Source organism: Anarhichas minor, unplaced genomic scaffold (genome assembly GCF_050575085.1).
Source record: "Anarhichas minor isolate MPS153535 unplaced genomic scaffold, ASM5057508v1 ptg000024l, whole genome shotgun sequence".
Taxonomy (NCBI): Eukaryota; Metazoa; Chordata; class Actinopteri; order Perciformes; family Anarhichadidae; genus Anarhichas; species Anarhichas minor.
In genome coordinates this window covers 6911534-6933205 of record NW_027466470.1, presented here as the reverse complement: position 1 = coordinate 6933205, position 21672 = coordinate 6911534, and the positions used below count along the sequence as shown (strand labels likewise).

At 40.0% G+C, this 21672-nt stretch overlaps 2 protein-coding genes across 4 annotated transcripts; one reads left to right on the top strand and one right to left on the bottom strand.

Annotated features, from left to right (window-relative positions):
- The first annotated feature begins 1542 nt into the window (after positions 1-1542).
- On the top strand, positions 1543-10607 carry rgs20 (regulator of G protein signaling 20). The gene is made up of 5 exons (XM_076098223.1): positions 1543-1731; positions 7992-8158; positions 8852-8926; positions 9028-9262; positions 10419-10607. The coding sequence occupies exons 1-5, from the start codon at positions 1543-1545 to the stop codon at positions 10605-10607; spliced, it is 855 nt and encodes a 284-aa protein (XP_075954338.1).
- A 3701-nt stretch (positions 10608-14308) lies between these two features.
- Positions 14309-20221, bottom strand: tcea1 (transcription elongation factor A (SII), 1). Of its 3 annotated transcripts, none has more exons than XM_076098221.1 (10): positions 20011-20221; positions 19007-19069; positions 18824-18929; positions 18122-18221; positions 17839-17987; positions 17648-17704; positions 16289-16443; positions 15949-16095; positions 15628-15699; positions 14309-14708 (listed from the first exon to the last, which is right to left on the bottom strand). In XM_076098221.1, the coding sequence occupies exons 1-10, from the start codon at positions 20083-20085 to the stop codon at positions 14700-14702; spliced, it is 933 nt and encodes a 310-aa protein (XP_075954336.1). In that variant the 5' UTR covers positions 20086-20221; the 3' UTR covers positions 14309-14699. The 3 variants fall into 3 exon arrangements, with proteins under 3 accessions (XP_075954336.1, XP_075954335.1, XP_075954337.1); XM_076098220.1 differs by having other exon boundaries at positions 17839-17984; positions 20011-20106; XM_076098222.1 differs by lacking the exon at positions 20011-20221 and adding an exon at positions 19814-19977.
- Positions 20222-21672: the final 1451 nt, after the last annotated feature.

Genomic DNA, 21672 nt, shown 5'->3' with positions numbered 1-21672 from the left:
CTATGCAATATATGCGTTACTGACAAACCATAGCCATAAAAAAGTATCAAACAAAACCAGAAATTGCTGTAAATTTGATTTTTTTTTTTTTGAAAAGCATCACACAGATATCAATCATAAAGTGTCAAATAAATGTGCAGTAAAAAGTACAATATATGCCTCTGAAGTGCAGTATAGAAGTATAAAGTAGCAGAAAATGGATAAACACAAGTAAAGTTCAAGTACCTCATACTTAAGTACAGTACATGAGTACTTTCCACAACTGCCTGTAAGAGAGATGCACTGTATGGTGTTTTTATGAAGATTGTAGAAATATTATGGTCAGTTTGTGTTTTAAGATTATAATAATAATTATTATTATTATGTTTACAGTAATTATATTCATTCATCGTAATATCTAATAAACTATTTTATTAAAAGTGCTGCAACATCCATTGACTATGAGCAGGACTATCAATAAATGTCGGAAATCTGACGTTATTCCTTATTTGTTTTTCCTAGAAACAACATAGAAATAAAGCTGGAGTCCAGACTGAAAAGGTCTGGTCACACTACTGTATGTGGCTCCAGTTAAAGTCCAAAACTAAGAATTTGAGTGTAGGATCTAAGTTAACACCATGACGTTCCTTGACTTTACAGAACCACAAGAAAATAATGAATGTATTAGGTTGAAATTACCACGTGGAAGTTCTGTGCTCGACTCCCTTGTTGTCTTTTTAACAATTCACCAGTCTTGCCCTAAAGAACAAGGAGGAAAAACCTCCAACATCCTGATGAGGCTAGAAAATGAGATATCCACGACATCTGACTCCAGCCAATCAATAACAATCGGCTGTGTTATCAGCAAGGGGGGAATTTAACTTTGTGCCTTTGTGAAGATGACAGAGAGCTGAAGTCAGTTGATTGCTCATAGTGAAGAGCTTTGATTGGTGTTGATCCTTGTGAGTCTGTAATGAGCGACACGACCAAATAGGTCGATAGACTCTCCTCAGTAAAACACATTAGCACCACAGAGTGTATATATTAATGGTGCTGCATGTACATTGCGGCCAAATGTTTCCTCCAAAAAGTCCAATTACCAAGGTGTTTTAATCCAGTCTATAGCATGGGAGGTTTCATCAAGGAGCATATACAATCACAAATGAATCCACGTCTGTCACTAGTCTTCCTCTCTGTCCATCTCACTCAGACACTAAGACCTCCTGGCTTAATCTGGCCTAAGCTGGTGAGACTCAGAAAAGCGCGAAGGAATCAGGATTGCATCCAGTGGGGACATTGTCCTAATCCCCTTCTGCCCTCTCCTTTGTAAACAGTCTTCTCTTCGTCAGGGTCACTGATACTTTTCTCCCATCTCTCTCTCTCTCACTCTCTCTCTCTCTCTCTCTCTCTCTCTCTCTCTCTCTCTCTCTCTCTCTTTCTCACACAATGGGCTTCGGAGCAGACGCCGAAAAAACATAGAGGAAAGGAGCAAGAAGCGTGGATTTGTTACGATGCCTAAGAGACTCGAGCCTCATGTGGCGAGTGAGGCCTCATGGTTGGAGCATGACATGTGCTAGAGCGGTGAGGCAGTGGGAGATCAGGCCCACGTCTGCTCTGCGGGGGATCAGACACACCAGGGCCCTGATGTGGCAGCGGGTCCGGGGACTGGTCCGGGCCTGCCGGTATGGTGTGGGATACCCAGTGAACTACAATGACCCGGCCCCGGACGAACAGGAGATGGTGTGCCTTGAGGTAAGGGCATGTTTTAGTTTTTGGCCCCATAATAAGCATGACTGTTTTTGTTTTTGATTATTATTATTATTATTATTTTGGAGCCAATACAGTGAAGAGTCACCAACCAGTCATGTAAAACTAGCTGTACATTACTGTTGCTCTTTGAATGCATATTTCAGTTTTGAGTCACAAATCAGTATGTTTCTTGATAGTTGTTGTAGTAATAAGCAGCCACAAATACCAAAATAACATAAGTCTGTCGCTGAAGTATTCTCTCCAAACAATAAATAATAGCCGAATAAACTTGTGAGGTTCAGAGTAGCAATGAATCTCCTGATATCTATCAAATTATATTATATGTTTCTTATTGTTAATCACCTGCAGTAAATGATACATCTTTAACACTGTTGTGTTTTTGTTTGTTTTGTTATTGTAACTAAATTACTGTTTTCTGAGCATCAGCAGCTTATTTTGCTTCTTGCCAAACTTCTATTTAGGATAGCAGCTCCTGTCTGAAGGAGGCCTAAGAAGATTAAAAGAAGATAGTGTGTCTTGAAATAGTGTGGTACCAGTCATTGGAAATCTAAATTAAGTTGTGCAGTCAGTCACACAGACAGTCACACAGACACACTACATGACAGCCTGAATTAACATCCCAATTCATTAGTGAGTTGAGAATACATTGAGTCATCTCTAACAATAGTCTTACAATTTGATTTTGCTTGGCAGCAGAATCACTCTTGGTAAATGGATAAATAAGGATTTGCGATAGCTTTCTGTGGTGAAGATGACTATGTTTATATTCACAGAGGGGAGGATTGCAAAGGAGCAACCGCAGAAACTGCTCCCACAACAGAGTGGGAGGACAGAGGAGTCAGTTCAGGTCATCACATAAGCATTACACAAACTTTTTTTCCTGGCCAGGTGTCTGAGAGCAGAACTGGAGCTTGTTGAATTACAGTCACAATATTTAGCACCATGACCGTAATACAACAGCTATAAAAGAATATGGAACTCAACCGAAAGTGAATGAAAAGACACAGATTTAGCATTCTAAATCCGCACGGCTCTCTCTGGAACCACAACATTCTTAATGTCGCAGATTAGGAGCCACCGTGTTTACACTTTTTCCTGCGATGACAAGTCAAAATGTCTGCTTGGGCTACCAGGATCTTTATCTTATAACGACTTAGCTAACACTAAATCATGTATTTCATTGATTACCACACATACAGAATCTACAATATGTCACAAAAAGCGCTCGTCTTTCCTATTGATAATCATGCACATCAAGTTTTCATTTGAAGAGGGATGTGATTGGCCATGCAGTCAGTTCACAAATGTACTTACTTGCCCTATTAGGCCTATACCTATTTCCATATATTGTATACCACAGATATACATTTATCCATACTTTATCTTTGTAAGAGGTTGTATTTAGAGACCATTTAATGGCAGTAATGAAAGTCAACTGTGCAATGACTCCCATTAAATTTGATAGATATCTATCTATCTATCTATTATGCTCCAACTGTAATTTCATGACCTTTATGATGCGGTTCATTCGTCTTTATAGAGTCAATTACAATTACAGAACTTACAACTGCATGTCCTGATAAAGATCATGTCTCTTAACCTTCAGAGTATTTGTCAGTTGAGCAAAGAGAGGTTTCTCTCCACTTGGTGACTGTCGATTGTCTCAAGAGCTCCTGCATATTTTAATAAGCAGAGCGCCGTATTGTCAGTGTGCACAGTGAGTTGATATAAGGTCAGTGATAGCATTTTAAACTCAGCTATTTGCACTATTGTACATCCACTAAGTATTTGTTGATTGGTGGTGTCATCTGTGTTTAACGTATTTTTCTTTTTCTCAAATAGCAGTTCAATAACAATCAATTACTGCAGCATTCATAATGATGACTTTCAAGAAAAAGGCCAGATAGAATCACAACAATGTACTCTGTGTGCAAAGCTACAACAATGTTTTCTCCTGCAAGGCTCTAAAATGTCTTTAAATGAGCCCAATAGAATCGTGTTTACCCCTAACTGATGGTGGTAATGTGGACAATCAGTTTGTATGGAGAAGGACCGCCTAGAGTAAGGTTGATAATGTGATGTTCAAGTAAAAAACAAAAGAACAGATGACTGTGTAACTTGGTTACAAGGATTAAGACACCGTTTGCGTTTTATTAAATTGAGCCTGACATTAACAGTGGAAAAAACAACTTGATGAACACACCTGGGGGAAATTCATTAGATGAATAATGTCAACAAGAAATAGAAATCAAATGAAGAGTTGTTGCCATCGTTGTCGCTGGGATTAGGCGACATATCTTCACCTTCAAAATGCTCACCGATGCCGCGCATTATCCCTCGAGGTGGTAACAACACTTCATCTCCGGTGCATATCTGCATGTTGAGCTCCAGTGATCGAGTTTACAGTCAATTCTACTTTCCTCAAAGCTTCGCAATGCTTTGAATCATCTTAATCACACAGTGAAAAGACTTTATTCATCCTGTCCCCCAGCTTTGGCGTCCTACTCCTCCGTGTGACCTTGTGCATTCAGACTCCCTCCTCCACTTGGCATTGTGCTCTCAGAGGGAAAAGTCTGCGTGTTCGTCCAAATCACAACAGCGTAAAAAAGCATCTTTCGTTGCTCGCGCGCATGTGTGTGTATATCAATCTCTCATGGCTATTTGCGGGTCTGTGTTGCATAACATGAGCACATGGGAAGGTGTTAAATTAAGTGTTGTGGAGAAAGCCACTTGTTCATATCTCTGGAGGGTAACAACCATGTGTGGATGCTAAGGGCATGTCCCAGTTCAGTACAGTAATTCATCTGTACAGGAAAGAAATCCCTTCTTTCCCTTTTTATTTTGGACAAGATAACCAAACAGATGAATGCCTAATCCTTAAGTGGTTCAATAGGCAGTATCATGGACCAGCACCAGGTCTGTGCGGATACTGTGGGATCAGTTCTCTCAGTTTTGTATTACAGGCGCTCATATCTTGCAGCACTTCACATTACAATATGTGGGGCGGATGACATTCATTTCCATGGCAAAGAGAATCTTCACTAAAAATGTGACCCAGACAGCACAAATGTATTGGTGTAAATTAAATAGATAATTAGATAAAATACAGTATGTTATATTACACATTTGCAGAATAGGCAGAGTGCCATCTGGTGTCTGTACAAAGCAAAACATGATGTGCACCTATACATTAATAAAGGCATATTGCATTGAAAGATATGTGTGAAAATCTACATCCCACTATCTCCAGCTTGAGTCGGCATCGAATAGATATTGAACTGTCGCAGTTTAATACTCATACAAGCATGTCAAATATTAGGGATCTTATCAAAGAGATCATATCTTGCAAACGAAGCCGTGCCTTTCACTAATTCATACGACCATCGAGAATCTATGAGTCAGTCAGTGCGCATGCAGAACATCATGTCAGTGCTGCAGTTCGAGCTACCTTCAGATGGCAGTGTTGTCTACATCAGACCTGTACTGTAGATTACAAGGGACGGAGGAGCCTGGTAGTCATCTGTAAATGGGTTAGACTAAATTACTGACTGCTTAAATGCAACTCACACCTTGCCATGGGAGTAATGGCAACCTGTGCATTTAACAGGGACAGTACAGATAAACATTGTTGCAGAGAGAGAAGCAATGCAACATATGTAATGTCTGTTCACTTTGAACTAAACTGCAGCTGCTGTTCCTGCGTAGTCTATTTAATTCAGGTTAAAACAAATATATGGTGCTACAGATTCAGGATAAACAACTACAAAACAGATAAAAAAGAAGAATGTGTGAATGCATATACAGTATGTATCTGTGTGTGTCTATGTGTGTGTGTGTGTGTGTGTGTGTGTGTGTGTGTGTGTGTATTGTGCGTGACTGTGTATGCATTGACAGAGAGGTTGTGTGTATGAGTGTGGGTGTGATTATGCAGTATGAGAGTATATGTGACAAGAGGATTAAAAGTCACGCAGTGTTTACAAAATAAAAACAAGACAAAACAGTTTGGTGCACTCGATGCATGGATCAGCCAGGAATGTGTAAACACTTAACTCACAGTAGAAATGTAAGCCTAAACTTCCCAAATGATGTAACGCTGGCTGTCAAAGTCATACTATCCTTCAGGGAGGTTTAGTTAAAAGAAATGCTGCAGTCTATCAGCTTCTGGCTGTTTCAGCACCATAGACAGCGACTTCAGGCAAAGACTCACTGGCGCAGCAGGGGGGGGGGCGGGCTATATTTCTGGATATTTTGGATTTTGTAAATGCCTTTAATGTAACAAGAGCTCAAGGGAAGTTTATGCTGCCTGGTGAGTTAGTTTGTAGGCTTTTATTTCAGTCCATTTTATTTATTATAAACTGACATCATGCAGCCTCCATTGCTTGACTAGCCCGTTCCTAGAATCTATCGCGTACCAGGCAGGGTAAAGGACCTGTACTGTAAAAACCTGTGCCATACTGTCGGGGTTTACGCTCTCCACTGGGCTACTACGAGCTGGAGAGGAGACGCATGCGTACTGACTTGAAGCAGCCGGTAGGGGAAAATAAGCCTTATGTGCCATCGGATGTAATCAAGGCAAAGAATTACCTCTTCTCGCTGTGCATACATGGTGAAATTGTAAGTACTGGTGGCAAACCGATGTATCATTGCACGGACATTTCGCAAGTGGAGTATTTGAGGCCGTTTCCCAGTATTTTAAATGGCATGTCACCGTCTTGCTGTACAGTGGGCTTTTAACAGATCTAGGCAGTGTCTTTTTGGTGGTCGTCCAGGGCGAAGAAGCTCTACGGTTCTTCGTGGTGGCACTTTCCATTGATGTGCTGTGCGAGTTGCTAATGCAATGGTTTCTGCTGATAAAATCGCTCAGGAGCCATTACATCCCAGTGTCGTTCACATTTCTGCTACGGTAAGATTGAATGAGAACAGCGGTTTATTTGGTGTTATCATGATTTATCCTCTGAATGGATACGACCACCCCCCCACCCCCCATTTCATCGTCAAGCCATAGCGTGTATAGCGATTGTGTCAGCTTTGAAGTACCCGACACCCGACGCGTAAAATATGCCATTTGGCAAGACGCACGAAATATGCAGCTGAAGCCTGCTCTGAATCTTAGTGAAACCGCGCGCGGATCCATTTTAGAAATGGCCAAATGGCATTGTATGCACTGAAAGGCTGTGATAGAGCGATGCTGCGGTTATAGATTTGCAAGCTGCGCCTTCGCCGCCGCCCCCCCCCCCCCCTTCCCATGTACCAAATCTCCTGACATTTTTTTTTTTTTGAAGCATCGTTTCTTGTGTCAGGTAGTAGCTGGATGATGCCGTGTGTGTTGGAAGCGACAGCTTTGTTACATAAATGATCTGACAGGATTTGGCAGCATCTGACCTGGTGACACATTTGTTAAAACCAGACAAGAAGTCATTCTGTGAGAATAGCCTGTCTGTATCTGTAGGCCTATACAAACCTTAAAAGAGATTCTGTTGAATACGCTCAAGTCACAGCTATACACAATTTTACATTTTACCACAGTAATTTCCCATGAACATGATAGCCTATGGGTGCATGGCAAAGTGACACCTGACAAGTACGAATCTAAGACAAATATTTACATTATTTTCACGTGTGTTTAATTCATTGCTCCGCTTGAGCCCAGTGAGCATTGCAAATCCTTTAATGCACTGCTTTTACACTCAGGCATTCACAAATGGGATGTTTCAAATTTGCGATTATGAGCATTGAGCCCCTGTTTAACAATCCATCCCTTTTACACGTGCAGTTGGCGTGTATAAGGGCACATACAGTCCGTTTGAGACGACAGGGGCTGAAATGTGCTTGGTGGGTGCCAATACTTCTTCCATACTTTCCCCCTGAATGGAGCAAAAAGCATTCCAAACAGTGTGACCTCTGGGCATGCCAGCACATGCTCCTGCCAGAGAGCATCAGCAGCACACATACAGTAACACATACATAGGTGACAACTGGTGAGTGGTAAATTAAATAAATCTAATTTACCTGGTAAAAGTGATCAAAGTGCTGGTAAAATGGACTGACACTGTCAGGATGTCACACTGGTCATTGGTCTCATTACAATGCTGGCCTTGCCATCTGTATTGCACTGGCACTGAATTGTATGATACAAATCCATTGCAGGTCAAGAGATGTTCTTACCACAAGATAAAAATCTCAGTTAAATACAAATCCTGACATCTAAAACACTAAACTCAGCGCCTCTCCCCTGTTTGTAGCCCATGGGATCAGAGCGGATGGAGATGCGAAAGAGGCAGATGTCGGTGCAGCAGGAGTCGGCAGCGGGGGGAACTGCACCGGCCCAGCAGGACCAGCCGGGCCAGGCCAACCCACGGGGCTCAAATGCATGTTGCTTCTGCTGGTGCTGCTGCTGTAGCTGCTCCTGGTAGGTCTTCCCCACCCGAGAACTTGCTTGTTATGGCGCAGCATGGCCGACGTTACTGCGCACAGGACAGCACAGCCTGAGCTACTGTGTCTTATGTTCTTGATATTTGTTGCGTGTGATCTGTAGACACTTACCCTGCAGCAGCCTTATGTAAACAGCAGTTAGTTATCGGCTGACAATGTGGGAAATGGGAGCTCCTGAAATATCTGCAGTTCAGTAAGCTTAGTGCGGATGAAATCAAACCAAATCAGACACGTTTACAAGACATCGCAGATACAGACACACAGCTAAACAAAGATAATACGCTAAACAAATATGTGCGAACATATAACTAGTATTTGCTGTATATATCATCTGAATATTTATCTGCTGAGCATATTCATTATTGAATAATCTGCAGATCATTTTCTCGATTAATCGACTAATTGTGAAAAATTGTCTATTGCAATTTCCCAGACCCAAGGTTATGTCCTCAACAGTCTAAAACACGAAGATATTAAATTGAATATCAAAGACAGCAAGCAAATATTTAGATTTGAGAATCTGAAACCAGCAGCGTTTTGGTATACATGATTAAAAAATGACTGAGACCATTTATCGATTATCAAATTAGTTGTACAGTAAGATGAAATAATATGTATCACATGAATAATTTCTTCAGTGCAGGTCATAATCTGTCTATCTCACTAACAGGAATGAAGACCGGGATGAAAGGAACCGAAAGGCTTCTTATGACGTCAAGGAAGGGACCGCAGACTGTGAAGACTGGTCAGCTGATTTCCCTGCACAAAAATGCCAAATCTACTAAGCATATTTGTGGAAGTAAATGTTGAAATAACTCACCCCCATGTTGTCCACGCTCTCTGCAGCCCGAAGCCCACGCTGGAGGAGGTGTGCTCGTGGGGGCAGTCGTTTGACAAGCTAATGTGTTGCCCAGCGGGGAGGAACTCCTTCCGACAATTTCTTCGCACCGAGTTCAGCGAGGAGAACATGCTCTTCTGGTTAGCCTGTGAGGAGTTCATCAAAGACGCCAATAAGACTCCAGTAGAGGAGAGGGCTCGTGTCATCTATGAGGACTACATTTCCATTCTCTCGCCCAAAGAGGTCTGACAGCTCTTGGTTTCACTGTTATTAGAAATGTGTTGATTTCAAGGGTGAAACTTCGTGATATGTGACAAATGTTCATCATTCGTAATCATCATTCGTCCTCATTCTCCCTGCCTTTAAAGGAGTAGTTTGACATTTTGGGAACATTTTGAATATAGAGACAGAGCGCAATTAAGTCCTGCCCACACCGAAGGGGAAAACCAGTGACTTTGTATTGTGTGAGGGTGACTCCTTGTGACTTTCATCTGCTTGCAAACAACAGAAAAATGCCTCAAAGCGGCTGTGTGGTGCACTACCAACAGGGTAAAGAGCCCAGAACTACGTTTTTATAAGCTGCCGCAAAGGAAAACTGAGGATACAGGCAATAAGACGTGAGGCATCGGCAGAATAGTAAAACTGAGGGGATCCTTAAACCCAGTAGGCTTACGTGCAGCAAGCATTTTGTCCAAATGTCAGTTTAAGGCTTAATATATTTCTGTAAGTTACGCTAAATCACTTTGACAGCATTCAAACTGAGTTATAGTAGAATGTTTATAATGTTACATCAGAAAGCTATGCAGTATTATGTTTGCACGTGCCTGAGCTAATAAACAGTAACTTGCTAACACATAGCTAACATTAGCTAACAGCTAACTTGTCCTATCCCATCATCATTTTAGTTATGAACTGCACCCTTAGGGTGCTAAAAAAAATCCTTTAATCCTGATGTTTTTAGCTAGCGACAGGCAATTTGTTAGCATGTTGCATATTGTGGCCGTGATTGTTTTCCCATCCGGTGGGCGTGATTTTCACAGTATGAGGCGTTGCGCTCCGTCTCTATTGATACCATCATGTCTGTGTAAATATACAGTTGGTTAGCTTAGCTTAGCAAAATGACTGGAAACAGAGGGGAAAAGCTAGCCTGGCTCTGTCCAAAAGTAACAAAATCCACAAGCTGTTTCCTCCATTTCCTGTCTCTGTGCTAAGCTAAGCTAACCGACTGACTCATAATTACTTCAGACATGAGAGTGGTATCAATTTTGTCATCTAACTCTCATTAAGAAAGCAAATAAGCTTATTTCTCAAAAGGTCAAATGTCCTTCATTGACAGTTTTTCATTGAGAATGTGCACATGCTGCTCTTCTTAATTCCAACCCCTGTTCTTGACTCCCAGGTGAGCCTTGACTCCCGTGTGCGTGAGTCAATCAACAGGAACATGCAGGAACCCAACTTGCAGACGTTCGAAGATGCCCAGCTGCAGATCTACACACTGATGCAAAGAGACTCATATCCCCGCTACATGAACTCCCAAGCCTACAAAAACCTGTTCAACACTCTGTCAGAGCAGTCCCCCGAATCTTAGGGTGGTGATGACCTGTGATATTTTAACTCTTTATCCCCCCTCTCCCCCCCCCCCCCCCCCCCCACCCCAAATCCTTATTCCCTTTTTTTAAATTTTCTTTGTATGTTCAGTGTAGGATTACATGAACCTGGCCTCGGGCCTGGCCCCTCCCAGGGATTTCAGCGCTATTGTGATCTGCACCTGACCGAAGACACTCAGGTCTCAAAACTCCCGAGGGCTCGACATCACAAGTACTGCTACAGATCAACATAGCAAAACACTCCAAAGGAATATGAATACATTTTGTTTCTGTTTTATTTTTCTTTCTTTTGATAGAAATAATCTATTTTATTTGTGTTCAGAGTTTTTTATGGTCTGTTGTTTTTTGTATGATTGTTTGGGGGGGAAATAATTCCGACTGTAGACTATATATATACGTATATATATATATAAATATATATATATATTTATGAGTTTGTAAATAGTAAAAATGGAATTGTGGGTATTTTATGTAGAAACGCCTGGTTCTATTCACTGCGTATGAAAATCAAAGCTCAAGTCAAAGGCTAGGTGTTAGCTCTACTTGCAGGCAGCTTTGTGGGGTACTATATGATTTTACCTTGGTTTTACCCTGTTTTGTTATCTAACCTCACACTTTGGTACCTGTGACATCGACTTGGCAACTCCAGTTCGTGTAAAAACTGTGTGGGATTGAAAAAGTGTGGTTATCTGTGAAGTTACAGAAAGTGACAATGGCTCTAATCACGGTGTGCAATTTGTTTCCATGAGAACCACAAATCAACTATGGAAGGGTATTGTTACTTTCTATACTCAGTCTTAACCACAGAAGATTGCCTATTTAAGATAGATTTTTTTATTGAAGTGTTACTCAATGCACACCTCTAATATCGTTTTACCAGTGGGACATAAGAACCTAAGTTATTCTATTTACCAGATAAAGTATTTTTTATTTATTAATATCTATTGCCAATACACAAAACCAACAAGTTCAAATTATATTTAAGTTCTATCGTGGAATCAACTATACTGTGAGGTCACTGTCATAAAATGTAGAAATGTGGGTTCATTCCATGGGTCGGTAATTTCCTAATAATTTCTGGAACTTGGTAACTTGGTACTAATGTTTGGGTGGTTTCTTGAAGGAATTGCCACATTTAAACCCAATTCATTTTTACTTCTTTCATATATGTTTGCTAAATGTAAAGTTACAACCAGAGGATGGTTAGCTTAGCCTAGCTTAGCACAAAGACTGGAAACGGGGAATCCGCTATCCTCTATGTCCAAAGGTAACTAAATCTGCCTTTTAGCAACTCTGAAGCTCCAACATGATATCTCATTTGTTATATCCTAGCTAGCTGTTTCTCCCTTTTCCAGTCTTTATGCTATGCTAAGCTAACCGGTTGCTAGCTGTAGCTTCAAATTTAACATACAGATCTGAGAGTGGTATGGATTTTCCAATCCAACAAAAGCAAGTAAATGTATTTCCCACAAATATCTGCTTTAATTCTACATTTCTGTCAACTGGTTCGTTTGCAGAGAGAGAAATGTTAAACAAAAAATCACGTTTATCAGACTATTGTTTGGAGTTAATGAACTGGAAGTGTATCAACCTTCTTGATTTTACCAATAACTAGAACCTAAATACATATGAACTATGTGGGAACTATGTAGGAAATTCATAAATTGCAGATGAGTAAATTAAAGTGTGTGAGGTTTACATTTTTTCGACAGCTGGTGGAGTCATCTGTGTATCACCCTGCAGGATTTTGACTTTAAAACCTCACCTGCAATATGGAAGTGACTTGTGATTGAAATTGACGCTGGGGTCCGGCCAGGTCAGCAGCAACACCAAAGCTACCATGTAACCTGTGTTGATACATTTAACGAGAGCGTTTCCATTGACTGAAATTGGAGTTGCCAAGTATCAAATACGTTAATGTACTTTCATAGTTGAATTACTTTGTTGCCTCACAAACATGTCACTCAAAGACAAGATCCTCACATGGGGAAGTGCCTTGACATTCAATTTTATGACATCTTTCTCATGGGCAACAGTTGTTTTCAGACTCATGCCGTAAGAGTTGTTACTGGAGCATTAGGCCAGGTTACTGGTAATTGTCCCTCTCTTTGGCCAAATTATCACATGTTTTGTCTTGATTCCTTAGTCGTGACTACACTGGTCCATTTTGGTAGAGCTACCAAACACTATGGCGGAGGTTGATGACAACACGTCTTTATTTGCTGAAGACAAAAGAGATCAATGGATAGGGCCGTTTGATCTGAACTTCTCGCCATCCCGTGTTCTTCACGGTGGCACTTCTACTTGTCTTAGAATAACTTAAACTTACTATGTGCAATTTGAGCTGATGGTTACACCGAGCAGATCAACCTCAAAACACAATCTAAGCCAATGGTTTGGAGTGATGCCTATACATGTTGTTTCTTCTTCTGTTTACTATATGAAATGTGTTATTTTGCGCTGAGTTTACTGAAGAATACATTTAAGAAAAAAAAAACAAATAATGTGAATGTTTACAGTATTTGGTTTCGTTTAATTTTTTTCTGCTACTCTCCAAGAAAATAATGACTTGTGGGCATTTTGATTAAGATAAAATAAAGCACAATAATTTTAGCGACTCTAGCATGATTTGATCACAAAACCACACGACACAACCATCAAGTACTATCACAACAAATCCAAATACTGTTGAGAGCCTTGGATCACGTAATCTCGTGGCAAGTATTAAAGGATTTGAATATATCAGCAGATACATATATTGATTTGCAGGTAACATTAGCAAAATTACTCCATCATTGTGCATGTGTGTGTTGTTCAGTAAACGATGTTTGCCCTAAAATATTTGGGGCTTTCTCCATCAAACAAGCAGATCAGGTAAATCTAGATAAAGAAAATCACTATAATTCATATTGTTCATGAGCTGAGATGGGTTAATGTATTTAAATATCCATTGAAATAGTTGCAATTTAGTAAGAAGCTTTGTGTCACGATTAAACGATACACAAGAACTACAGTGAAACACATACGGCATGTTGCACGCTTGAGCTTCATGTGTATGTAATAATATAGTTATTACATGACATTTTAGCCAAACGACACTTATCTAATGATATGTAGCGGTAAAGGATCGCTCAATCAATCAGCAATCAACGTAAATACTAAGAAAGAAGGCAAACACGTGCCTGTTCATTACAGTAGTGGTTCCCAACTTTTTGGGCTTGTGACCATTGAACTCTAATGTTCAGTTTGGGGTCCTTATGAAAATTGCTTATAACCATGAATTAGAAAAAGAAAAATGTTGTACACATCTTAATGTTTTAAATTAGTTAGTTCCTCAAGTTAAAAGATTAAACAGCCTTAATCTTGTACGACTGATCTGGGTTCAGTTTGTGTGAGGGTAAGGCAGCATAGCTGCTTGTCAACATGGAGTGGTTGCACCTGGCCATTAAAAAAATATACCTAGAGGAAAGGGAACAATTGTGTGTCATCCCTGGTTCTGCCAATAACATTAGCCTGTCCCTAGACAGATTAATATGCACACATCAGCATTCACTTTGATGTGATGAATATTCCACCAATAACACACACACACACGCGCGTGCACACACACACTCCTTTCAGATCCGTAATTGCATTAGTATAATGTTCAAGACTCGCATAACCAGAGGAGACTGAAGCCTAATGAAAATCACTTATTTTTAATCAAATGGATTACATTTTTATTGGGGAATTAAATAAAACAATGCAATGTTGTGAGGGAAAAGCAAAACAACATTGTCCAAAGTGTTAAAACTACATATAAAAAAATGCAGATAAAAGAGAATGAGACAAGATTGACCGCATATATTTGACATTTGACAAAAAACAACTAATAACAACAGTAAAAGATTTTGGGGGGAGGGCATCGGGGATCTGACAATGAGCTCAAATCTATGAACAGGAGATTTATTCAAACGGTAACCTGTGGCATCTTTGTATGGCGTGTTGTGTACCACAAAATACAAAGCTCCAATCTGTTGCAGAGAGACCACCTGGTCCAGGAATTTTGCTACTTGTCGGAGTGCAGTGCAGATTCAGCAGAACTAGAATACAAAAAAACACAAAATTAACACTCAAGATACTGGAATATTTCCATTAAACACTGATGATCAAGCCATACATAAATACCTGGGAGAAATAAAAAGTCTAAGTCAACAAACACTCCCATTTATATGACGTGTATTTTCTTTTTGTTAAATTAAAAACCACTGTGGTGAAATCCTACGTTGGTTTTTAATTTCTTTATTTTATTTTCCTACTCTCTAACATCACTTGGTGTTTGCAATGAAATTGCAGTGGTCAAATTTATGGTGTAAATGTATACACAGAGCGCAGCATTAACCCTTAATAGATGCATTATGTCAACTTCTGTAAATATCAACATTTAACATATCTATTTATTTAAACCAAAACAAGTAGATGAGAAATGTAGAATGTCTGCGAGTTTAATGTAAATTGTGGTTTAATCTATGAATTCTTCTCTGAATTAAATTGATGAATAATTAAGTCTATAAAATGTTTTAAAAATAGGACTGACTAACAGTCCAAACCCCGTAAATAATCAATTAACAAATATCATATAAAACAGAAAAGCAGCAAATATTCTGCTTAATTAAATTCGTAAAAAAAGGTAAATTGATCATCAATTATGTTGCAGATACATTGTCTTTAATCGACTGATGAATCGATTCATTGTTTCAATTTGCAACAACATTCAGGCATCAACAGGCTGTTTGAAGGCTAAATAGCATTGAGTTGAGCACAGGTGGGACTTTTTAATAATAAAGGTGTGCAGGTGAAGTCTGCACGGAGAGAAAAGGACCAAATTGGCCAATTAAACAATATTGACGCTCGTATAATGTGTGGGGACACACACAACTCGACCGATAAAACACAACGAGTCAGTCAGCTGACGGGTTTCACGACTGAGTCAACGAAGCCCCCGTTAAATAAACAACATACCTTCCATCGATTACCGCAATCATTGCAGAAGACAAACGTGGTCATTGGCTCATCAGCACTGCGCGTTTGAACCTGGAAATGACAAACAAAACATGCACAACCCATTTATTACAATATCAAACTGAACCAGCAGGGCTGCTGTCCAAACTGACCTGAATTCATGGAAAACTCTAACTTTAAGTTACTTGATGACAATGCAGTCACACCAATATAAAACATGTAAATAGCACCGTGGTGACATTGATTACAACCACACCCGTAAACTAATGTTACCATTAGCCATAACGTCCTAATACGAAGCACAAGCGGCGATCGGTATACCTGTGTGTAGGTGCAGCACTTCCCCTTGCACTTTCCACAGGTGAATAGATCCGTCTGAGTTCCTCCAGTGGTGGACAGCTGGTGTTCCCTCACAGCCTCTTTGGTCAAATTCTTTCTCATTTCTCTCAGCTCATCACTGGCCATCTCCTACAGAAACAGAAGAGTCATTTATGATGCCTTTAAGTACATTGTTTATATATTTTACTGATATGCACCGCGGGATAATATTATACCGACAGGGAAGCAAAACTTTAAGAAGAATCCGTGTTGGGATAACTATGCTACTGAGTGTGTGCCAGTTCCAGGATCTCTAAGATAAAGCCACCAACAGCCCACGAACCTCTGCGCTCATCTTAGCCATCCGCTCGGGGGTTACACTCCCACATAGCACAGTCCTCCTTAGATTAGGGTTCTTCATATCCTTCAAATTCGAGATTCGGCTCCGTATGCGATTCTTGTATTTCGGGTCTGTGTTCTTAAACTCTTGAAAGACAAGTGATGGCAGGTCAAGGAATACAATTTGGCAATTTTTTTTTTTTATGCTTCATAATAAAAATAATAAAAAAAGTAGAGCCTTAAACTACATTAATAACTCCGACCTTTTAGGTGCGTTTGTGTTGAAACATTTAATGGATGAACTAGTTAACTGACTAAATTAGAATCCATCAGAATTTCGGTAATTTAAATGCTCACAGTCTCTGTTTGCAGCCTGTGAGGATTATGTATTTTTCTCTGTTTAATTAATACTTTCGATCCGGTTCGATCCTTGGCTGCTACATGTCCTGTGTCGAAGTGTCCCTGAGCAAGACACTGAACCCCTAACTGCTCCCCGGGCGCTTCTCAGCAGCCCACTGCTCCCAATAAGCTAGGGATGGGTAAAAGGCAGAAGCCAAATTTCGTATATGTGTATATGTATATGACAATAAAAGCCTAACTAACTAGCCTAACTAACTTTAGAGATTTAGACTGGTGGTCAGACAAAACAAGCAATTTAAAGTCCAGAGACATTACCTTGGAAAGAGGAAACCGCTGACAAGCAGAACAGTTTTCCAAGGACCCCGTCTTTATCGTAACACTGTTTCAGCATAATGCTTTCTACCATTTGTACACTTAGATGCCATTGGCACCATTTATATTCAAAAACTTTTCAAGCTAGATACTTCAAACCTATTTCATCGTGATGAACAGAAACGCATTTAAATTTGAATCATGTCAATACCACGTACACCTTTAAGCAGAGGGTCTTTTCATTCAACATTCATTTGGACTCGTCTTGACAGCAATTATCTGATCTTAAAATCTTTCAGAAAACGAACAGCAAGAAGACTGGAATAGTCCCACTAAGGCCAGATATTTAAACGTACTTATCTAAAGCAGACTTTTAGTCAGCGCTTCAACTTTGAAATAATGAACTCATTCAAATCATTGACAGAAAGCTCTGAACAAAGCATAACAGAAGTTATCACAACAGCGTTAAGTGATGATTCGTGACAGATTAACGTGTCACAATCATATCAGTTTCTATTGGCCCAACGCTAAAGTGGGTGGGAGTATATGCTTGTTTTAATGGGGCAACTGGTCCTCATTCTGTAGATGTGCACTTTTTAATGACACAGCACAATTTTATAATTATTATAATATAAATATAGAAGGAATTTAAAAACTTTAACATCTGCTTTCCATTTAATATAAAGGATATCTTCCTCAATCTGTGCTCCAAGTTCATCACAATCAGCACCAATAGCAATATGATCATCTGAAAAAAAAGAAAAGTCAGAGGATGGACATGAAATGACAGTACCTTTAAATAAAGTCAAGAGTAACCAACCACAATAACAGACGTCCTATGTTGAAAATGTGTTGTCCTCATTATTGTAAGAACAGGATTACCTCCTGCTTGTAGAGCTTGGGCTAGCAGCTCTCGGCACTTGACCCTGATAGAGTCGGAGGTGGTGGGGGCACGAGGAAAGGTGTTGATCAATGAGTTGGTTGAAACGTCAGCAGGCTCACTCTTGCTGCTGGAGTTACTGCTCGAGCTGCTTTGGGAGCAAGAAAAATATATGAAAAAGTAGACAAATTGCATCTGCAGCCAAATGGCAAGAAACAAACAAAAGTGTCGACGCTCAGAAATGTTCCTACACGTAGAAAAAAAACAACATTATGTTCTTGTTACCTTTCTTCTTTTGCTTCTGGGCTTCCCTGCGAGGGAGAAACAGGCGTCGTTTGCTCTTTCCTCTTTTCATCTGAAGGTTTGTCTCCACTGCCGGGCTCGTCTGGAGTACAAGTGGCAGAAATCAAGCAAGTAAGAAAACAACAGAAGAGAGCGACACTAGCGAAGACCTACATTAAAATAAAGAGTGTCAATACGTCGGTATGCTTGCCAGCTGAATAGCTCTACATTAAGAAAATACAGTAAAAACAAATCTTGGTCATACACATCTCATAAAGGTATCAAATACGAACAATATCATGATATATTATCCTATGTTACACAATAACTCAAACTTAAATGGCTGAGGCATGCCACCCATTGTGGATGTCTTCACTGAAAGTGCTGGCTGCTGTCCATGTCTATGTGCTGCTGAACACCTCATTTACAACACTGTGGGTTGAGAATAGATACGAAGGATTTGAAGGTACTCCAACAGGACACATTTGACAGCTGGTGTACCCAGAGCACGATGTGTTACAATAAGCAAAGGATCCAAATTGGCTTGGACTTCATAAAGCCAATCAGTGACCAAAAATATTGGTACGATTGGCTCCGATACGATCAAGCATAACAGCTTGGGACATGAAAAGATCTCTCCAGAAGTATGACACGTAACACCACAACTCACACCTGTTTAAGTAGAATTGAAAAGCAAATAGTTACCCAAAAGCTTCTTCCATGATTTGATCAAGGCCTTGGCTAGGGATGTGACCTCGTCGTCTGTGCTCTGCTTGCGGATGGCGTTAACGGACATCCCGATTCTGGTAGACTGTGGAAAGACACTGTGTCAACGTCTCAGGGTTTGAGCACTGATGGTGAGCCTCAAGAAGAAATGAGCAAAGATACCTGAAGCAGCTCCAGAGTCATGGGGATACTTCGCAGCTCCTTCAATAAGTCCAAAGCCCCGGCCTGCAGGGGAGAGCGTGGTCAGATTTGGTTTCTTATGAATCTTGAGCTCACAGTAAAGTTATACTAGATTATTCTACCGGAGTTCTATTTAGTAACAGCGATACTTCAGATGCAAGTTGGACAACATTGTTGTTAACTAGTTATTGTTCTTGGTTTAAATAAAAGTAATGTATTTGGGGTGATGAGTAGCCAATTGACTGTTTTGATAACTGATTAATCGTTAGGGTGAATTTTCAAGCACAATTTAATAACATCAGCTTCTACTAGGGTCTCAAATGAACTTAAATTATATCAAATTTAACATTTTCTTGGACTTTTGGCTAGACATAAGAATACATTTAAATATATCACTTTGGGTTCTGTGACCAAATGATCGATTTTAATCGGAGCAATAATCGATAACGAAAGTATTTATTAGTTGTGGCCCCATTAACGTTACATTACATGCAACTTAGTAACATTACATTAGCTTGGCGGCTAAAAGTTAACGTCAAGCTTTTCCAAAGTCCCCAAAACACAACAGAAATCGTGAGTATAATTATACATCATATCTCGATATCTAACTAACGTTAACTACTTCATTTCGGTTATCTTAAAATGACAACATCCAGCATGTTATTGCGCTGCAGAGCACAAGGCTAGCTGCTATGCGGCTAGCTGCTAGCAACACACAGAGCTGCCGTTCACATAAACAGACTTTAAAGCTAGCTGTTAGCCATTTAGCCAAACTGCAGGTATAGTCACCGTGGAGCTCATTGTTTAGGGTAACCGTGGAGTTAACTGGTGAAATGACACACTGGTACAGTCCTGAACTGGTTAGAGGATTAATTAGCTGGACAGTCTTCAGCTAAACCCACAAACAGCCCATTAGCGCCAACGTTAGCCACACATAAACATCAGCAGGCTGGAGGGAAGCATCCATTCTTCTCGGGACATCTCACCCCGTTTTTCTTCTGCGCCATTTTATCCATTTTCTTCGCTATTCTGATGATGTCCTCTTCCTCCTTTTTGCCCATGTTGAATGATCTAAAGATACCCAATAAAACGGGCGCAAATAGGAAAAGAAATCCGCGACAAAAGACACCACGCCAATGAAGTGAGAGCGGCGGCGTCTACTTGAGGGACCGGGGACCTCACACTGACCCTCCACCGTGGAGCAGACCTGAGTAGCCGATGCATGATGACTTCAGGGGGAGTTAATCGTTTCGGAACCCACGATTCAGAGCATTAAGTAGGCTATTCACCACCACGTATTTATCAGACAATGCCAAAGGGGACACATTGTCTAAGAATACCCAGATATACCTCAGTATTTCCCTCTAGTTCTGTACAAACAGCTGTCCTGTGGCTACCAAAACAAGGCCTGCATTTTGGCAATACCGCCATCCGTCGATAGATGGCGCCAAAGTGGCACTTGTATCTCTGCTTGGGTCAACAGTGGACTCTTGTTGCTATAAACGTTTGTCAAAGTTCTCAAATAAATGTTTGGGTCGTCTCATGTTTTATAAATAGTTCATCTGAAAAGGTTTAAATGTTCTGTCCTGAGCTGAAACGATATATTTATTAATCAATAAGTCGAGTGACCGAAAATGAAATGGCTACAAGTTATTTTCGGCATAAATGCCTCAAATGTTATTTCTTTATGGTATTAAATGGAATTTCTTTGGGTTTGGGACTGTGATGGAATATTTTCACTTTTTTTAAATTATTGGACAGTTTACATGATGTGTTTATAGATAATGAAAATAATAATTCATAGCAGGTTTGTCACAAACAAGGGCTCACAAGATACATCTGAGGGATCACAATTAACATTCAACAACAATTAAAAGGATAAGGAAGTATGCCTTACATAATTGTTGGCTATGCTTCAAACATTCCTCTGATATTTCTCTTTTTTTCTTGTTAATTACCGGATTATTTTACCTGGAGTTTGAAAGATTTTTTTAAAGAATATTTAACAAGAATAAGTCAGTTGCAGGTACATGGTCTTAAAGTATATATTTTTTCCCCAAGCAGCATTTAACAGTATTAACTGTATTATTCATTGTAATACACCGTGAGTGAAAGAGCTTCAGTCTTGCTAAGGGCCTTTTACGGGACTTATGGCTTTAGATGAAGGCACGGCTGTTGTGCAGATCAAACCTGTGACCGAAGCCTCGATGATCGCACACGGTTGGATCTTATACTGCAGTTATGTGGCAGCGAGAGAGTCGCTATTTTGGATCTTACTAATCCAAACAGATCAGCATGTGACATTGCCAGCTAGTGATTAAATGTTAGGCAATCACTACAAATTATTTGAATCATTGAACTCACTAAAAAATGCAACGTGCTGCTAATTATAGTCAATAAAATATACAGTATACAAAAAGGTAAAATAAAAATATGGTGCCAAATTCACATCATGTTTCATCAGTTTACAAGAGCTGGTAAAACACTGACGAAAGTATTATGAAGCTTTAATTTTTTGAATATCTCCACTTTAAATACATGATGTGTTGGAACTTCTGGATTCTGTTTTACCTAAACAGGCCTGTCCTTCAGTCAACCCCGACCAGACAGTCTCCATCTTCCAGGACAGTGCACATGCTAGTGGGAGG